General features: G+C 44.4%; 1 protein-coding gene across 2 annotated transcripts in view; it reads right to left on the minus strand.

Annotated features, from left to right (window-relative positions):
- Positions 1-17,309, minus strand: part of SCP2 (sterol carrier protein 2) — a 39,264-nt gene extending 21,955 nt beyond the window's left edge. Inside the window, exons 1-8 of one of the 2 annotated variants that reach the window (XM_054981318.1) lie at positions 17,226-17,309; positions 13,789-13,846; positions 12,829-12,900; positions 11,509-11,640; positions 11,027-11,091; positions 1,289-1,415; positions 814-877; positions 225-311 (exon numbers count right to left, since the gene is read on the minus strand). In XM_054981318.1, coding sequence (XP_054837293.1) covers positions 225-311; positions 814-877; positions 1,289-1,415; positions 11,027-11,091; positions 11,509-11,640; positions 12,829-12,900; positions 13,789-13,846; positions 17,226-17,294 — 674 coding nt within the window. In that variant the 5' untranslated portion in view covers positions 17,295-17,309. Of the gene's footprint in view, positions 1-224; positions 312-813; positions 878-1,288; positions 1,416-11,026; positions 11,092-11,508; positions 11,641-12,828; positions 12,901-13,788; positions 13,847-16,679; positions 16,840-17,225 lie in introns of those variants that run through there. The other variant, XM_054981319.1, reaches the window with a different exon arrangement.
- Positions 17,310-20,629: the final 3,320 nt, after the last annotated feature.

The raw sequence follows: 20,629 nt of genomic DNA on the forward strand, positions 1-20,629 counted from the left end.
TATGCAGGCATGTACAGATTGGTTTATGTAACTTTAGAAGCAACCGTGAGATAGGGCAGATTTAAGAAACAGACACATTATATATGGAAGACTATAAGTATGAACAAGTGGTTTTTTTTAAATTCACACACATACACAGTTGAAAAGGGGGAAGCACTGTGCAAACCCTTCTGACAGGTGAAGCATCAGTACCTTTAGATAAATAAATAACACACCAGTCTTACCAAGACTGTAAAACAGTCAAGAAATCAAAAATCTTGCGTGACTGTAACACTTCTTCTAAACTGTATTCCTTTTGAAACTGGGAATTCCTAAGAAAAACAAAAATGTCATTATTAATTTTAATATATCAAAAGGTGTTGTATTATTATATATTTTAAAATCAAAACTTATCGTAACACAAAAAAACGCTTGGCTAGATCAGGGTTAATCTAGATAGCATTTTATTTCTAATTGCAGTCTGCCAGAGGCCTTCAGGTGCTCTGCAGCAGGACAAAGCAGCAATGTTTGCTCCCTCTATTCAGAGAGCTGCTAGGTTAGACCCTGGGCATCTGTTCTATGATTGCTTCTTGCACCCCCACTAGCAGAAGAGATCCACAGGATCCAACCCATTGTCTCCATACATGGAGATTCTATTTGGCTGTTATGAGTAACAGCCATTTGATTCCCCTATCTAGTAATTCTTTCCTTTTTTGATGACAGGTATCATTCAAATAATGGCAGCCTTAAAAATTACTGCTTTACCCAGTTTCTTAGGAATCCCCCCCCCCCATTTAATTCTCACTAGAATTTTAGACAAAACACTGTACTCACGGATTGTTTGTTGAATGACTATGATTCTTCCATGCAATTTTTGCGAAGTGTTCTAGTTTTGTCCCTAAAAAGTCGCATTGAGGGAAGGATATAATATTAATATTGTGAGATTAATTGTAACCCTTAGTGCAAAATACTGTTTTATTCTGAGTTCTTCATCAATTCTTAGTTCATTTCAAGCCAATAGAAAAGAATACATAGTTTACTAACTGTAATTCTCAGGATACTTCAAGACTTACTGCCACCCCAGACACATTCCTGGTTTATGAAGGAACCACAGAAAACAAATACCTAGATACTTTGAATATGAGCCACATGCCACAACATGAACCTGGTCTATATTTCCATACAGAGGCCTTCACCAAAATGCTATAATTAATTATAGGGATGATACAAAGGGTTAATCTTATATTGGAAAAGATTAAAGAATTACAGCATTCTTATGCAATGGTAATATTTTTGACTAACACAGTACCATATTTCTCCATGTGTTCTTTTCCAGCATTTACAAACATCTGTGAAGTAATTGGTGCTGCTGCTAAGCCGTATTTGTTTATCATCACTTCCAAGTGCTTGCCCACTGGATTCTCCCTGTCTGTGAACTGAAATTAAAATGCACTTGTACTTAGCACATTATAGCATACCAATACCAGACAAAACATAAACAAATTATTTTGAGAATCTTCTCATTTGCTTGTGTACAAACACCATCCACTCAAGACCTTTCCTGGGTGGGAAAGATCTTGCCCCTGTGGTGCATACCCTAGTGACATCTAGATTAAATTATTACAATGTGCTCTCTGTGTGGCTGCCCTTGAAGACTGTCTGGAAGCTGTACAGAATGCTGCAACCAGAGCGTTGACTGGTGTGGGTCATAGGGACCATATCATGCCAGTCTTGTTCTATCTACACTGGCTCTCAATTTGCTTCCTGGCCCAATTCAGAGTGCCAGTATTGACCTTCAAAGCTCTACATAGCTTGGGACCAGCATACCCAGGTGAGAGCAGACTAAAGGTTACACTATCGTATCCCACACAGTGCAACCCCCACTATGATGGCGCACAGCCACGGTGCCATTCCATTGTGACACCCCACTGGTGTCCTGCCGCCATCTCCAGACATAGGCATAATGCGGCATAAGTCCCTGAGGTGGTGATCATGGGGGCATGCCAGCTCCCTAAACCATTTCAGATCTGCGAAAGCCCCTGCAGTGGCAGAAAGTTACACCATGAAAACCGGTGACGTGGCCCTTAGGTGCCCATTTTATGGGGAAAACTCACTCCCCCCCCATGCCTGCCCCGCCCAGGCAAGCCAGCGGACTAGCGCAGAGACAATCTGTTCATGCTCCCGTGGCAGCCGAGCCCCTGCCCCAGCAACCAATCAGTGACCTGTCCACTCTACATAACCTCCAGCTAGGGTGGATATAGCCCTAGGAAAGCTGGGGTGCGGCCAAAGGCCCTACCCAAGAGTCCCTGCCATGGGGACTTAGAGCGTGAGGCAAGAGATGGTGCACATGGTAGTGGAGCAAGAGTGCACTGGGAGGACTTGGCAAAATTTGGGGAGTACTATGAACTCACTCAGGGGAGGGGAGCTGAGTCCATAATGTCTAACAACTTTCACCCAACTTGCCTTACAAGTTTCCTGTCACCTGAGTCCTGGCTCAGGGATGGGAGAGGGTGCACCAACAGGTAAGAAGAAGCCGGGGATGTGGCCACCCCGGCTCACTCGTTCACATCAGACCTCCCCCAATGCTGGCCCCTGCAGTTGAGGCTCTTTGGGGGTTGGGGGAGTGCAACCCTTACCCACGAACCAAAACGATCTATGCCTGCTGCAGAGGCAGTTGCCCAAGGAGCTGTGCTCAACTCGGTTGTTCGGGGAGAGGGTTTCCAGCAGCCCATGCTGAGACTCCATTCAAACTCCCTTGGCCAGGCTCCCCCCTCAGGCAGGGGAAGGATTGTGGCTGTGGGTTGGGATAACTGGGTGCTCACTTTCACAACTCCCTGATGATGGTAGGCGCGCAGTCCCTCAACTGTCTCCCTCACAGGATCGGAGCTGCAAACAGCTGCAGGAGCAAACCATCCAGATGTAGATGAGGAGTATTTTCTTACTGGAGAGGCTTGCATCATCTGGTTGCCAGCAGCACTTGTAACAATGGAGTTGCCACTGCTGTCCCCAGCCATGAACACCCTCCCAGGACATGGCTTGTGCGAAACCGGGCCCCATGCATGTGTCTGTTCCCCTTTCAGGCAGATCATGACCCATCCAGGAGGCCAAGGAGCATGGCTGTTCCAGCCCCTGGTGATCCTCCTCGACTGCCATTCTAGCCCAGCCCAGAGAGCAGCTCCCCAGGCAGCCCGCATCTCAACCTTGCTCCTGTGAGGGCAGCATAAGGAATGGAGGCTCTGCTCCATTCACAGCCGAAGGACATTGGCAGGATGCATCCAGACATCCTCTTCACTATTCGCAGTTCAATAAATTCTGCGTTGGACAACAATTCCCTCCCTGTCTGTTTGCTTGCCTGTGGATGATAGTAGTCCCCCTTCCACTCGCCCATAGGGCTACCCTTTCACACATCCCAGCAACTGGTTTCTGGTTCTGGGATGGCCCCAAAGATGCTCCAGGTGTTTCCATGCCTTGGTGTCACTCTGCTGCCCAAAAGAGCAAGTGTCCAGAGGCACCTTGGAAGCTCTAGCCTCATGTAGGTTCCCTTTCCCCTCCCTCCTCCTCAATTTCACTGCAGTCAGTGGGGTGGGAATTGTAGTGTTGCCTGTGTGTGGCTGTCAGGGGGGGCACCATGAGCGAGGTTGATGCAAGAAGGGGGGGGGCTGTGGAGCAACATCCTGGGATCTCTGGAGATCCTCTCACATGAGGCCAGACCACTCTCCTCTCTGCTGTTTGCTAGGTGGGGATGAACTTCAGGGACCTGGCATGGAGATGGGATGGCAGCCCCCGGAGCAATTTCTCTGGTTCCATGGGCCGTCATTCCACTTTGGGGACTGTCATCCTGGGAATGGTGCACAGTTCATGCGGCCCATCCTGTGTTCCCCTTGCTTCTTCTCGATGCAAAGGACCTGGGCAAGGGAGGCTATTTAGGAAAGGTGCCAGAGAGCGTGCTTACAGACTCAGTGTCAGATGGAGCTGATCTCCGAGAGCAAGGCATCACAATCAAGAGAAAAGGAAACACCTGCCCCTCGCTCTCTTACACCGACCTGAGCATAAAAGCAACTTTGTTCACCACTCCGTGACCAGCAGCTCTGCACCTGAAAGCTTTGATCCTGCCTTGTACCTTGCCCTTCCCTGGACTGACCCCTCGATTCCTGACCTCGGCTTTGTCTTGGACTCCTGCTTGCCTGCCTCTTGGTTGGATGGACTTCTTGGCTCCTGACTTTGGCCTGGCTCTTGGACTCTCATTTGCCCGCTCCTCTGTTGGACTGACCTCCCAGCTCTTGACCTTGGCTTGGCTTAGGACTGTTGCTTACCTGCCCCTGTGGGACTGCCAGACCAACTGGTAGCCATGGTGGCATCCCCGTGCCTGGAACGGGCTGCCCCTAGCCTTAAGCGTGACATTATCAAATGCAGCCGCCCTCCAATTGATGGATCCTATAAGCATTGCCTGGGCAACTACGTGGCATTTTTTCCTGGCTGTGCCTTGCTGGTCCCACCCCCTGGTAGGGTTCAGCTCCTGCCCTCTCCCCTGGGGGCCATGCACTCCACCTGCTGCTCACCAGGCAGCCTTGCCCAGCTGGGATCACTGGTTCAGGTGCCATGCCCACAGAGGCGCATGGTCCCTGGCTGCCTGCTCCCTGGCAGAGGGTGGGCAGCACTGCCAGGCCATGGGGATCATGGCCCACCCATTGGCTGTGCCGTTGATGGACACTTGTGTGCCTGTCATGGGGGTGGGACAGCCATTGGCGGGTGCTGGCAGGGTTGTCAGGAACAGCGGGGCAGGAGTTCTCAGCAGTGGTTGCGCAGCACCTTCCTGGCCTCAGGCACCAATGTAGCTCGCCTGCCAAAGTCGTTAGGGAGCCAACAAGCAGCACCACACTTATGCTGGCGCACAGGCGCAAGCAGCCCAGTGGGCCTCAGGACTGGGCTGTAAGGACCGCCTTCTCCCATATGAACCTACCCATCCACTCTAGACATTTTGGAGGCCTTGCTTCAGGTGCCTCCGACATCTGAGGCTAGATAGGTGGCAAACCAAGAAAAGCCTTATCTGTTACAGAACCAAAACTCTGAAACTCCCTCCCCAGGGTGATTTGCCTATCTTCCTCTGTGAAGACTTTTTTGTTTCATTTGGCATACCCATAATAAACTCTTATTGGCTTCTTCCCTGGCTTGCGCATATGTTTATATGTTTTTACTGTATTTATATGTACATTTAAAATGTTATTTTAATGTTTTAAATGTTCTAATGTTTGTTGTTCGCTGCCCTGGGGAACCTATTTTGGGCACAAATTTGGCATATAAACGTTTTAAATAAATACTAAATAAGGCCATCAACTCAGTTGCCTTCCAACTGAAACATCCAGGCAAACAGAAAACAGCTCAAAGTTCGGTTAATAGTGATGTTATTTAGGAGGCAAAGTAACTGAATTTTTAAAAATCCCTTGCAATTCTAGTATTTAAGCTTCAGGCAGTCTCTTCTAATCACCCTTTTCTTCAGTGTTCCTAGGAGAAACACTCACCTATGCACATGATGGCTCTGTTCAACCATACAGTTCCAAAGAGCGGCCATTTCCTCCGATTCCTCCCTTCCACTCCAGAACCCCACTTTGCCCTCTAGACTATTCCTGAAGTTCCACTGCCCCACCTCCAGAATAAAATTTAAACAGGCTCAGTGGGCTGCAGTGAGAGGAGAGGTAATCTCAAGTCATCATATTTTAGAAAAATAAATTTTAAAGTTAAAAAAACTCAAGTTGCTTATATGTGGTACACGTAAATTGTTCTGAAACACAGGCAGCCATTCAAGTTGGTCTCTAATATGAGGCAAGCTACAGAAGATGAGAATAACATACTTTCTTGCTCAGATATGCACAGTGAGCAATATCCTAAATTTTTGAGAGCTACTAATGGGGCTGCTGTCCCTTTAAAAGGAGAGCTGCTAGCAGCTGTAGTTTACACTTGAACTTGCTTCATTCTTTCCCCCCTTCTGGGTAGTTTCCACATGGAAACAGGCTTGTTGTGTATCCCCAGTGCTGCTGCAGCCACTGACACAATGCTGCAGCAACAGCACTTCCACATAGTAGTTTCCCCTGCAGTTTCACTGCCCTAGTCCTAGGGGCTACAGACTTAAAAAATAAGAGCAAAAAAAGTCCAAAAAAAAGGAGCGGGGGGGGGGGATAGATGCACTCAGACTGCTTGCCAGGATCGGTGGCCGTGGTAGTTTCTGTAGCAGCAGAAAGAGCAAGAGTCCAGTAGCACCTATAAGACTAACAAAATTTGTGGTAGGGTATGAGCATTTGTGAGCCACAGCTCACTTCGTCTGATTCACCTATAATGTGAGTTAAACCTGTAACCAGCATCGGAGGGTGGGGGGGGGGGGGATAATTCTCAGGCTCACCAACTGGGAAGGCATGCAGAACAGCATTACTTGAATAATCAATCTGCAATCATGCTGACCAGGAACTTTAAATATGTATAATGTATTTTGTTAAAGCATATTGCATGTCAAGGAATTGTTTTGTTTTTAAACTGCAGAGATAAAATGTAGGCATATTGTACAGATAAAATGAAATGGAAGACCAACGGCACTTAAAACCTTTAACTTCCAGTGTGTGAATTGGAGAGGGCAGCTCAGTGAAGGGAGTTCTGAGTTAAACAAACAAGCAAACAAAACAAAACCCAGACTTATACCGGAATGATTTTGTTGGGGCCCATGGTGCTGCTGAGCTTGTTTTAAATTTGCAGCTTCAGATTAGCATCGCTGGCGTGTTCACAAAAATGTCTGGCATGATTTCTTACCAGATTTAGGCAGCTGGCTGAAAAGAGATTCCAAGTCAGATAGCTGCCTAAGAGGTCCAATATGAGCATCTTGGGCTACTGTTGGTTCCCTGGGTGGCTACGTTTGCAAATGATTATCATGTACTGTGGTTGTTGTGGGTTTTCCAGGCTGTATTGCCATGGTCTTGGCATTGTAGTTCCTGACGTTTCGCCAGCAGCTGTGGCTGGCATCTTCAGAGGTGTAGCACCAAAAGACAGAGATCTCTCAGTGTCACAGTGTGGAAAAGATGTTGGCAGGTCATTTATATCTACTCAGGAGGGGTGGGGTTGAGCTGAGTCATCCTGTAAGAGTTTCCCAGGGTGTGGAATGCATATGGATTGGTGCTTGCAAAAGAACCTCCTCAGGATACAGTGAAGCCTCCCGCCATTAGCATTCCACACCCTGGGAAACTCTTACAGGATGACTCAGCTCAACCCGACCCCTCCTGAGTAGATATAAATGACCTGCCAACATCTTTTCCGCACTGTGACACTGAGAGATCTCTATCTTTTGGTGCTACACTTCTGAAGATGCCAGCCACAGCTGCTGGTGAAACGTCAGGAACTACAATGCCAAGACCACGGCAATACAGCCCGGAAAACCCACAACAACCATCGTTCTCCGGCCGTGAAAGCCTTCGACAATACATTATCGTGTACTGTTGGGCACAGGACTCATTGCAGAGCATGTTCCCATGCATGTTCCCATGCCTGGTGGCATTGGCAAGGTGGACCTATCTCTTTCGGTTGCACCCACCACCACGTTCCCATGCATAGGAATGGTTATAGTTTCTCCAACACACATGCCCATCACTTCTCTTCAGATTTCGCAGTGACACAGTCCCTCACTTTTCTTACTTCCCAGTATAATACCCTGAATAGACAGAACACGTCTAGTCCTGTGTAGTTAATGCTCGGGATTAACTCAGTTACCCTCGGCATGCATTGCTGGATTTCTGGGTGCGTGGAGGTGGCCGAGAATGGCACATCGCATGTTCCCCAAGCTGGAGGGGAGCGCCATGGTAAGCCCCTATGTAGGAATGGCACAGCCTTTGCTGCTGTGTTAGGGTTTTAAATCCTCATGACCATGGCTTGAAGGGGGATTCTTCCTTGCGATCAGAAGCAGCATTCCCGGCCTCTGTGTAAAATGGAAATAGTGGGGTAGCATGTCCCACACCCTTTTTGGGGATTCAACATTAGGCGCTCCACTCATTTCGCTCTGAGCACAAGTAAATAATCCCCAGCTTTCTCTCTCCTCACCTCCGAGTTTCCTTGAGGATCAGTCTAATATATTTGTATACGTAGATATATAGATAATTATAGATGGATAGGTATGGATATTCAGCCGTAGCATGCATTAGATTACTTGTTTTAAAAATGGGATATTGCTGCGCGAAATGCCTGATTATTCAATGGTAAGTTGCAGTACTGCAGCCCGACCTCTGCTAACGACCTGAGTGCGATCCCGGCAGAAGCTGGGTTCAGGTAACTGGCTCAGGGTAAACTCAGCCTTCCATCATTTCGAGGTTGGTACAAGGAGTACCTAGTTTCCTGGGGGTAAAGTGTAGATGAATAGGGAAGGCAATGGCAAACCACCCCGTAGCGAAAGGTCTGCCAAGAGAACGGCGTGATGCGGATTCCCCCCATGGGTCACAGGAGACTACTTTTACCAAATGGTGTACATGTCATATCAAGCATTCTAAAGTGTAGCCCTGAATACTTGTTCATGCACCCTATGCGCAAGTTCACCTTGCCTTGTCAGCTAACAAGTTTTCTTCAGCCCAGTATGCTGCAGGACATGGAATCTGCACTGCGGAACCCTAGGGGACTGGTTCTTCAGGTGCATCCTGGAGGGGGTTATGGGCTGGACCTGTTGCCAGCGACCTGCGGAAATTTGTAAGCACTCACGGGTCAAGGGAGTTCTTGGAGAGTGGGCTTCCTCCACCCCGGCAGCCCTCTCAGGTGGGGCTTTAGTATTTGGCCTGAGTCTCCCAATGTCCATAGCCTTGGCTGTGCATATGCTGATCTTCCTGGGGGGCATGGGGCCTTGCCCCCAACATCTAGAGGGGTATACAGGGTCTAGCTCCGTGGTCCTTTCTCATGTGCCCAGGGTAATGCCGATCGCTAATTCCGGGTTAGGAAGGAACTTTCCTCCAGGCCTGATTGGCTCTAGGGTTCTGCAGGTTTTTCACCTTCCTCTGGGCATAGAGCAGGGGTCACCGTGCCATCCAGGAGCCCTCCCTAGAATGCATGTCCTTGCCATTGGTGTGGTCTGCCTTCTCCCCCCTCCCGTTTCCTGGGGAAGGTGGTCACCGGCAGGATAGTCTGGGGTTTTCCCTGCTGTGGATGGGGGTGTTTCACACAGCCAGAGGTGCTGAGCTACATTGTTGGATCCTAAGCTCTCTGCTGATTCTCTCTTTTTAGCTGCAGGTTTTGACCTGTTTCTGGTGCGACTTGCCAGAGGGGACGGCGACGGCCCGGTCCTGTGGTGACAAGGTGGCCAGGTCCTGGAGGGGGTGTGCCAGCACAGTGGATCCTAGCAATGGCCACATGGGCATCCTGCAGTTCTTCAGGACCACCAGGGGGCTCCTCAGGAGGCTCCGGCTCAGGATGAGCCTCCTTGGACAACGGGCTAGAGAGTGTCATGGTGCCCTGCCCCAAATGAACAGGATGTAGGGGGCAGAGGCTGAGGGGCAACCGGTGGAGTCCCATGGGGTGATTCTTCCCTGGTCAGCTATCGTGGTATGGTGATGGTTCTCGCCTGGTGATGCCCTTCCAGCTGGTGTCTGGACATGTGGCCATAGGACACTGAGGGGCCTGCTTGGTTTGGTTTTGCAGCTCTTGGAGCGTTGACGGTGAGCAATTTTGTGGCTCTTGTGGTGGATTGGGGCATTGGGCACCAATCCGTTTGGGGGTAAACAGGGCCCTCAGGCTCAGTTTCCCTATTATGGGGATCCCCATAAGGGGTCTGGGGAGTGAGGAATGGCCGGTGCATGCCCAGATGGGGGCTGTCAGTCCACCTCACTCCCAGGTGACAGGAGATGATCCACACAGGGGTGTACACCCACCTGGCATCCCACTGACTGTCATCCCATAGTTCCCCCCCTCAGCAGGGGTCTGAGGGGGCATGTGGGTCATCGGCTTGGCAGGCGGGTCAGCCGATGCTCAGATCTGTGCCCTATGTGCGCCTTTGCTCCCTGAGCTGTAATCTCAATAAAGTTGTGGCCTCTTTACCTCCAGCACTATGTCCGTGTGTTTCTTGTCGCCGTGCCCCCTCCCCGCTCTCCTCCCCCACACTTAGCACTCGCCTGCAATAAGAGCAAGAAATTCAGAGAACCCTGACACGCTGTGTGTTATATTGATATAACAATATTGAATTGCCAGTTAAAAATACCCTCATGGTGGTGAGAAGAAATGCCAACTACAGGGACAGGGGTAAAGTAAATTGCTACCATGTAGGGGGGGCGGAATCTGAACTGGTAGCCATCCAGGCTTTGTTGAAAAGTTTTGGGAAAGACTGTGGTAAAGCAGGCTTGAGAAAAATTAGAGAAAAGCTAGAAAGTGTATGAATGCACCATGATGCTGGGGGAAAGCCACAAAAAACTTGCTTCCCAACAGCACTGAACCTAGGGCAAATGGCCTGTGTGGAAGTGGCTGAGGATGTCACTGAAGAACTGGAACTGTCCAAGAGAAAGATACAGAGAGACACACGAGCCTGGGGAGTGGGGTGGAAAGGTCCGACACTTCTCCTCTTCCTCACAGTTTCCAGGCCATTCAAGGAAGGAGGGAGAGTGAACAGGAGAGAATTGGGAGTGTAGCTGGTAAGAAAATAACATTTTCCTAGTAACAGCACATATCACTGGGTCATGAAAAAAAATTAATTTCATTGAAATTTCTGGATATTGTTACCAAATACACTAACTGAGCGAATGATTCCAGGATCCCTCCTATTATGGTTTAAAATGGCTGGGTATCCCCGGGACTGAGGAACAGTAATCTGGATCCTTAGTTTTCTAGGTTGTTTTTTTTTTAACTTTTCTAGTTTTTTCCCTCAAACCCACCTTATGCTTATTAGAAAATCCATATGAAAATTAGTACCAGATCTCTGTCCTCCTTTGATGAAAACTTCTTCCAGTTGATGTATGAGAGAGATGGATTCTTTTTACCCATTTCCAAAATATGCAATCTAAATTCAATTTTACCTCAATGCATCAGAAATTCTTATAACACTTACTTTCGATGTAAGGGATCCTCTTTCCATCTTTTCAAATCCAAGAGCCAGGACACAGTTTGCCAAACCTTAAATATAACATACTGAACATTTACAATATATTATTGTTTTTGAGAACCTGACTATCATACATGTAGACATCCAGATAAAAGTTCTCAGTAACAATGGAGTTTAAGCCTTAGCTAAATGGTAGTACACCATACTACATAAAGTGGATTTTAAATTCCCCAAAGTTTTAAAAACATACTGTAATGCTGTATAGTGGATCAACTCCCTATGCTTTTGTGAGGTTATAACAATTTTGTTAAGTGCACTTTCAGCAATAGGGAATAAATGGAAATCTAGTGCTAAACTGAAAATGTTAAGAAAATGGAATGGTAGTATGTTAAATGAAAAGCACATTCAGAGAAAGTCTCCTCTTTAAACATTTAAGTGTAGAACTGTTTTGCTAATACCAATTTGTAGGGCAAGTACATTTAACTCACCTCCCTGTATTAGTTGTCTGGCCAGGAATAAAGCAGTAGATCCAGTGGCACAGTTGTTGTTCACATTCACAATAGGAATGCCGGTTAGTCCTAAACTGTGATAAATTGCCCTCTGACCACAAGTTGAGTCACCTTTATAAGAAGATAACAAATAATAGACACAGTGACATAACAGTCCTTCCTTATCTTTTGATGAATTTTATATACTTCTAAAATTGTTAATTTAGTTGATGCTTCGCAACAATTAAATATATATTTTGTGCTGTAATCTTCATTTTCATTTCATGTACTTATTACTGTCAAAAGATATGCATGATTCTTATGGCACTAAAAGAATTCATTTCTCACTAAACATGTTCAGCAATTTCTGCTTCTTTATCCAAGCATTTTCTGGTAATTGTTTAAAGTTCTCACACATACATAGAAGGGAAAGCACATAATTAAAGTGATTTACAAACATGATTTAATACAAAAGTTATTTTTAATTGAAAAATGTAACATTCTGTCCTTGCCTATTTTATTATTAACTGCTGAAGCTGAAATAGCTAGATGCTCCCAACAATTCCAACCATCTAAAGGAATAAGCGTACTTTGCAACTATACAGGAAGGGAAAGCAAAGGGGCAACTTCCACTCTACAATAGAAGAATGCAAGTAGCTAATGAGACAACCGGATACCAATTTAAATATTTTTGCACAATTATATTTAGGCAACTATTATATGCCTACTAATGCATACAGTGCATAACTGAAGAAAAAAAAATTGCAGACAGGAGCTAAGATGAGGATCAAGCCCTGAGCACAATATTTCCCAACCAGGGTTCCACAGGACATCATCAGGAGTCCTGCAAGAAATCGGCCAAGAATTCAGCATTTGTGCAAAAATAAACAAACCTAAATATCACATTGAAAGTCAATATTATATTGACTTTGGATGTGAACTTTAAGAAACTTTATTTTGTTTTCATATTTTGATATTTGAAAAAAAAGAGTAGATAATACAACAAAAACAGGAAAATGCTTCACTTTCTTTCTTACAATGTAAACTGCCAGAGAGAGAGAGAGAGAGAGAGAGAGAGAGAGAGAGAGAGAGAGAGAGAGAGAGAGAGAGAGAGAGAGAAGCAGCTTTTTACAAATAAATATTCTTGACAAATAAATATTCTTGACAATAATTTAGCAATAATTGTTTGTGCTCCCTGCCATCTACTTTTTCTGGCCTGTAAAGATTTTCATAGGTAGGGGTTTTGAAAAATTAATTTATGGGCTCCTCCACATGGAAAAAAGTTTGGGAAATGCTGCCTTTGCAAATAGAATTACTTACCATAAACATAGCCCACAAAAGCCTGCTCCACAGCTGAATAAGGAATACCTGCATCAGCGAGTGCCTTCTGTCCTAAATGTGTTTAAAAATTGTGATTTCTTGGAAATATTTGTTGAAAGATTTTATAAATTAACTGTTTTAATAGCTTTTTTTAAAAAAAGACAAATGGCATGCATTTCAACTCTAATCAGATTAAATAACAAGTACTTAACAAGATTAAGACCAGTTCACATGAGACATTTGTTACTCCATACAATAATCTCAATGGCTCACAGGTACTCATTTGCAAGTTCTTTTACAAAAATACTTGCAGCACTACGCTAGCAGTTGTACTGACAAAAAGAGAGTCTACTGCTTATTTGCTTTTCTAGCAAACAACGGGAACTGATATTAACTAAAATCTACTCATATTACGTGGTTTAAACTTGTGTATTGTTACATTCCAAATTCCATTCTTGTGTAACCAATTGATCTTTCAGAAGTGTTTTTAGGGTTATGTACTCTTATACATGAGCAGGCACAATACTGAATACAGCAGAACTTAACTTCCAAGTAACCAAATAGAGGATGGCACTGTTTGCCAGATGAAAGTCCCCCACTATGCTGATACAGTCCTCCCCACCACCACACTATCGGGGCAACTGAACACACTCCAGCCATACCTAGATAGGACAGCTGCTATACAGAAGCAAGCAATGTTGCTTGAAAGGCTGGAGCCATTACAACATTTTTAGTTGGCCATCAGGCAGTTGACCAACTAGAGGTCTGTGGTTCCTCACTAGAGGCTGCTGCAATTTCTCTCAAGCACAGCAGCCATCAGCTGAGAAGCTGTGCCATGTTTCCTTCTGGCCCCAAGTGAGCCAGGGTTTTCTGGGACTGAAGAAGCTGCCAACAATATTCCACACAGTGCTGTATAGTGTAGCCAAGTTACAGTGGGTGCTAAAGCTCAAAGGCCATTACCTGCTTCTTTAGCCATGTTAGGGTAATCAAAATCTTCACGGGACCCAGGCTTTTCAAACTGTTGGAAAGCAAGACAACATGGGAAAAGAACATAAAACCAGGATTTCTTCAGATTTTTACACTCATTTTGTTTCACAATATACAAATTCTATAGGGATATCTATTCCATGATATTATCACTTTAGAGCATCTTGTATATCAGCACACTTTGTACCTTCTGCTAATTTTTCTTAATCTAGTCAAGAGGGTACATGTTACATTTTTGCTTCTATGCAGTTACCCACAGAAAAGTAGTTTTTTGCTTAATTACTGTTCAAATTAAAGAATTCTGTGCAACTGCCAGATGGACAGAAAGGCAGAGTATCTTATGCAGTTGGATGAGGATAAAGTTATATTTATTACATACTTATAGTATTATTTATAGGATTTCAATTTCAAGCCATAATCAGACATAATTAATGCAACACTATTAACTGTCCCAACAAGCAGAATAAGTGAAGGAACATAAAGTTTGCATGTAAAGTATGTTGCAAGCGAGTGTTAGGATTATTTGATCTCCAGTGCTTGTGATTTTTTTCTACTATAAAAAGTATTGATTGAAGATTTAAAGAAATTTTATGAGCATATTAAAATAAAATCATGCAACCTTCCATAAATTTACACCCTCCCCATATTAACATCTTATATCAACAAATTTACTTTGATCAATATTTAATAAAAACACATTTCAATAATGATAATTATATTTAAAGTGCTAAGTAAATAAACACAAATAAAGAAAGATTACCCCATTTTGCTAGGGAGAAATAAAGACATCATTCTTTGTAAAGGATTATAACTTATTCAGTATCTCTTATACCATACAATTCCCCAAATGTAGATAGTCATGTACTAGGAAGGAACAGGGAGATCTAGTGAACTTTAAATAATACAGGTCTGCTTTCTTCATGCAAATGAATGTTCATCATACCAATGGTATATATACTTATGATCATCATCAGAGATGTTGAATTTGTTACCCCTTCACACCCTTTAGCCATACTATCATGTAATAAGAAATAGTAAGAAAGTGAGTTTCATCTTTATATGGAAGCCTGTGAGCAAAAACAGCATTCAGATCTGTGCTAGGTTTTGCAAGTACAAAACAAGGAGGCATTTTCTAATCAAGATTAAAACAGAATTCAAAGGTCTGATCTCAGATATGCTCTGCTGGACTCTCTGGAAAGCTCTTCCAAGGTTATGCAATATTTTTTTTTAAGTACTGTAGCATAAAAAGGACTGTCGCACCCTAATTTCTCTCTCACCCTCAGCACCTCATTTTCAATATGGGATAAGAGGACACTGAGTTGTGTTTTAGAGATTGTATATATTAATATTGAAATAATGCACACGAAGGACTTTGAACACCCCTGTGGACTACATAAAGAAGTATTACAATGGCAAGAGAAGTGCCAGGAGACAGTTTCTTTCATAAGATGATCAGGTGTTCATCAAACTTGAGAGGGGTAGCATTCCTTGAGGAAAAGGTACAGGGAAACCAGCTTCTCCTTTGTATTTTTCACAAACATATGGGAGCCAGTTTGGTGTAGTGGCTAAGAGCGTAGGACTCTAATCTGGAGAGCTGGGTTTGATTCCCCACTCCTCCACTTGAAGCCAGCTGGGTGACCTTGGGCGAGTCACAGTTCTCTGGAGCTCTCTCGACCCCACCCACCTCACAGGGTGTTTTGTTGTGGGAATGATGACATACTTTGTAAACCTCTCTGAGTGGGCGGTATATAAATCGAACGTTATTATTATTCGAGCAAAGAACTCAAAGTAAATTTAAGACCCTTCATCCACATATTCTTCCATTGTTCCATTTGTATATTATACCATATTTGATTACTTTTCAAAAGACTGCAGGGGTCCAATACTGCTGGAAACTGTGGTACAGTGGGAGAGGCTCCTATCCCCCTTCCCACCTACTGTTTTCAGGGGGAACATGAGTCTTTCACTCCAATTGTAACAAATTGTAACAAATCTAATATTAAAAATGGCAATAGGTGTGAATCTCTGGGGGAACATTTTAATCTCCCAGGACCAACTGCTACTGAACTAAGAGTCACGATTCTTAGGGAATAAACAAGGTTCCATTGCGAATCTGCTAACTAGAATTCATCAATGTTTGATACAATTTTGAGAGGCCTTAAAAGGGCTAGAAATCCCTCAATCACTGCAAGTATTAAACAGTTCTGCAAAACTAGAGATGTTACCAATTATAACTATTGTTTATCATCTCTATATTTTACTTCATCACACTTTAACTTAACGTAGTTATAGCTCACCTCAAATTTCCTGAGCCCTTGACCCAGCTGTTTATATTTTATTGAAAGCCATTGTGTCATAGTTATGGTGACAGACTATGGTTTGGATGACCCAGGTTCAATTCCCTGTGCTGCCATGAAAGCTTGCTGGGTGACCCTGGACCAGCCACAAAAACTCTTAGCCTAACCTACCTCACAGGGTTTGTTGTAAAGAAAAAAAATGGAGGAGCAGAGAATTATGTAAGCTGTCTTGAATCCTCATTGGGGAGAAAGTAAATGAAGTAATTTTTTAAAAAGTTCATAACTTATTTACATATCTCGTGTGTGTGTGTGTGCACAGACACACTTATATACACACATGCAAATATGCATCTCCCTAGTGAGGATCCACGGCAAAACTCTAAGCAGACTGCATTATAATAGCGCCTTCTTTAAGCATTCGTGTATACTACTGCCCTATTGGTAGCCTCTAAAGTGTCAGAAGACCCCTAATTACTTGCCAGGAAAGGGTGGCCAGTCTGACGCCCCTTCTCTTCTTCCCTTGCCCATCAAGGGAAGAGGACACTCCCGCCAACCACTGTCCAGTACCTTGGTCATACCGACTCCCACCACAAACACTCTCTTTCCTGGAGCCGGTGCTGTCATTGCGATGTGTTTCGTATGCGCCACCTTACAAATGCAACGACCACCGCAGAGGAAAGGAACAGGAGCTCACACGCCCACGAGAAACGACTGATCGTTAGACAGAGAAGCAAAGGTCGGAGGAGGAGACTCCCACTCGCTCGGTTCCTGCCTCCTTCCTCTTAAAGCAACAGGATCCCTAATCCGTGCACGGAACGCCCATTTGCGCGTACTGACTACAGGCCCTTGAAAATTAGTTGATAGTTATCTGCAGAAATGGGCCGCTTTGGCTCCAAAAAGCTTGTGCTGAAATAAATCGTGGTAGTCTTTAATGTGCCACTTTTGTTATATTTGCGTCAACATGCCTTTGCAGTTATCGCACACCATCCTCATAGGAAGTGGTAAATATCGTCAACCCTCCCCTCTTACTACTGACTATGTTTGAACACAATGATTAGCGACTCGTGGACGATCTCATCCTGGAGCTTCACTGAACAAGAATTCGCCGTTTACCTCAGTTGAATCAGTTTTGATTGCCAATGGGAAGAACTGATCTATCGACCTGTGTCTGGGCTGTACCATCTCAGCTGCGGGGGGTGGGGGCTGCCATGAAGGAGCATCTCACGGAGAAGAATCCCTAAGTTCAGGAAATAGGTGTATCAGGAAGAAAGTCTCTCTTCACCGCCTTGTTTTTAAAATACGTATTTTGTTTTTAAATGGAGAATTATTGTTATGTGAACTATACTGTCAGGTAGCAAACCAATGAATACTAGGCCTTAGTTTTGGAACATAAGAATAAATTTGTTGCCCTCTAAGCCTATGCAGAACGCTATCATTCTATCATAATTCACTATCAGATGCATGTGAAGATTATACCGAAGGAAATCTAGATCACTGTGACTCTGAGAGATCTCTGTCTTTTGGTGCTACACCTCTGAAGATGCCAGCCACAGCCGCTGGTGAAACGTCAGGAACTACAATACCAAGACCATGGCAATACAGCCTGGAAAACCCACAACCATCGAAATCTAGATCATAGTTTTCTGGAGGATTTGGACTCTGCTGCTTCTCTTTACAGTAATTAAACGTTGGTCAAGCTACATGCCTTTATGTACATCAGATCAATTACAAGAGAGCCAGTGTGGTGTAGCAGTTAGAGTGATGGGCTTGGATCTGGGAGATCCAGGATTACTTGCCCACTTTGTCATGGAAGCTTGCTGGGTGAACTGCGGCCAGTCACATATGCTCAGCCTAACCTACTTCACAAGGCTGTTGTGAGGAATATATGGAGGAGTATGATATAAGCCACTTTGAGTTCACGTTGGGAGAAAGGTAGGATATAAATGAACTAAGATAATAAAATAAGAGCCTCAAGTAAGAGACAAATATGTGATCCCTTTCTCTCTCTGCCACAAAGCACATGACGGAGACAATACCGTCAGGATAGCTACAGCTAAGACTTCTGTATCTGCCAGTTTATCACTTTGCTTTGTTATTGCATGACTGTTTCTAAAACTGAGAGGCAGTTTCTAAAATCGTTGCACCGCCCTAGGAGCGTAGCTGGTAGGCCTGTTCTACAGTCTTTCCTCCTGCTGTCCAGGTGAGTGGTGATGGGCAGGGGTGGGAGTGGGAGTGGGGGATCACCCAGCCACACTGGGGATCTTGGATCTCTGGGTTTCCAGGTCACCATACCCTCCCCGTGGGAGAGGAGGACATGGCACTTACCTTTTTTAACTCCTCGCACATGCGTAAAACCGTAAAATGCAGGAGCGCTCCTAGGGCATCACAATGATGTCACTCTCAGGTTTACATCACTGTAAACTCTAGCATAGGGGTAGGCACTTAGCTGAGCTTGGTGCCTCTTGATGTAAACTAAGCTGGATTCTTGTGCTCCTCCTGAATCAAAGTTGAATGTGTATTCACATGATTAAAAGAAGAACAACAATCTCTCTTCTGGACTCCTAGTAGTCATGTTGCCACCCACTAACCACAATGTCATCATTTTAAACCTTAATAAACACTTTATCACAGGTCTTGTCTGTTATTGCATGCACTGTGCACTACTGTTATCATTTCTCCTCGTGTCTTCTGTGCAGCCATACGTCTGGGTATTGGATCTGTGCCATTTGGAATCTTCTGGAATGCATAAAATTGTTGTTCATTATGGTTACAAGAGTGATTGTAATCATTTCTGTGTTTAAACATTTTCAGTTATGTATTAATGACTTAAATACTACTGGGGAAACATAGCTGAAATATCGGACACCTCACCCGTCCAACCCACCCACCCAGCCTCCTGCCACCACCAGGGGAGTGAGTGGCCAGCATGCCCACCTGGACTTCTGTGTGGCACTGACTGGGAGTGACAGGCCAGCCAGCCCTTCCTCTTGTGCAGTGTCTCTCTGGGAGTGGCTGGCTAGCCTGCCCACCCTGGAAGTGGGGGTGGGGGTGGTGATGACATCATGCCAGTAGTGACATCATCATGCTGGGGCTGCGAGCATATGTGAGCTTTGTGCACATGCAAAGAACATATCAAAGTGCCGCCTCCCTCCTCCCTGAGGTCCAGTATTTTTCCACACACCATCTAGCAACCCTAGCAGAGGGTGGGAGGGGGATTGTAAATTAGAGGGTCAGGAAGCTAGCTATAATACATGTAGTAGTTAGTTTGCTAGAGCCTGGGTGAGAAGTGCAGAAAATTATTTTATTTATGTCATTTATATTCCACCTTTCTCTTTGAGACTCAAGGCAGATTACATAGTGTGAGATTAGTACAGTCAGTGGCAAGGACAAGGGCAGGCATTTCCATACAGTTTAGCATCCATAATGCAAGAAAAATCCTATGTCTCCGATCAATCCTAGGTGATCCATTATTCTAAATTTGCAAATAAACTCAATTTCAGAAATCTCGCATTGTAATTTTCCTTTGAAGTTTTTTTGCTTGAGAACTGCAACTCTTCCATTCCTCATATCTGACAAAGAGAGCTCTGACTCTTAAAATCTCATACTCTGGAATTCTAGTTGGTCTTTAAGGTGCTACTGGACCTAAATCTTTTCTCCTCTACTTTAGATTAACACAGCTACTCACTTGAAAGTTATCTTCAAAGAAGATTCAAGACATTCAGAGAAATGTCATTGTAATGATTTTAAGTAAATGTGTGTATGTGTCTTTAAATGTTTGGTGTGGTATAGATGAAGGGGGGGTGAAAGAGAGGGATGAGTGAGTGATATGGTTGGTTGATGACTGAGTGTGGGTGGAGTAAATGCAGTTTTAGACTGAGCATGGAGAGAAAATATTTAGTCAGGGCAAGAGAGGCAAGCCGTGTAGAGCCTTAGCATGTTTAAGCATTTCTGTGAAAAATATTGAGTCTGGATTTAGCAGGCAAGCTGTGTGCAGCCTGAGTATTTTTAAGCAGTTCTGAGAGAAATATTGAGTCAGGAGAAAGCAGGCAAGCTGTATGCAGCCTGAGCTTATGTTGTCTGAGAGAAATATAACCTGGGTGGAAGCCTGAACTGTGTGTTTGGGAAAGAACGTTCAGTCAGGAGAAAGTAGGCAAGCTACGTGCATCCTGAGCTTGTTTATGTTGTCTGAGAGAAATATAACTTGTGTGGGATCCTGAACTGTGTTTGTGAAAGAACATTCAGTCAGGGAAAAGGCAAACTCTGCACCTGAGAGATCTGTGTGACTGGGTTTAAGTAAAGTAACTTCAAGAATTGAGAATTACTCTTTTGAAACCATCAAGTTTTAGAAATAATATGAAACCGATACGCTTCTTATAAAAATAAGTTTACTTTGGTTTTTTTATATCCCAGAGTATCTGTCATTATTCCTATGTCCCATTCATTTCTTCAGGGCCACATAGTACCACGAAAAGCCTGACCCTTGGGCACGTTACTAAAGGGGAAATTTAAGTTATTCT

This window comes from Eublepharis macularius, chromosome 5, assembly GCF_028583425.1.
Source record: "Eublepharis macularius isolate TG4126 chromosome 5, MPM_Emac_v1.0, whole genome shotgun sequence".
NCBI classification, from domain to species: Eukaryota; Metazoa; Chordata; class Lepidosauria; order Squamata; family Eublepharidae; genus Eublepharis; species Eublepharis macularius.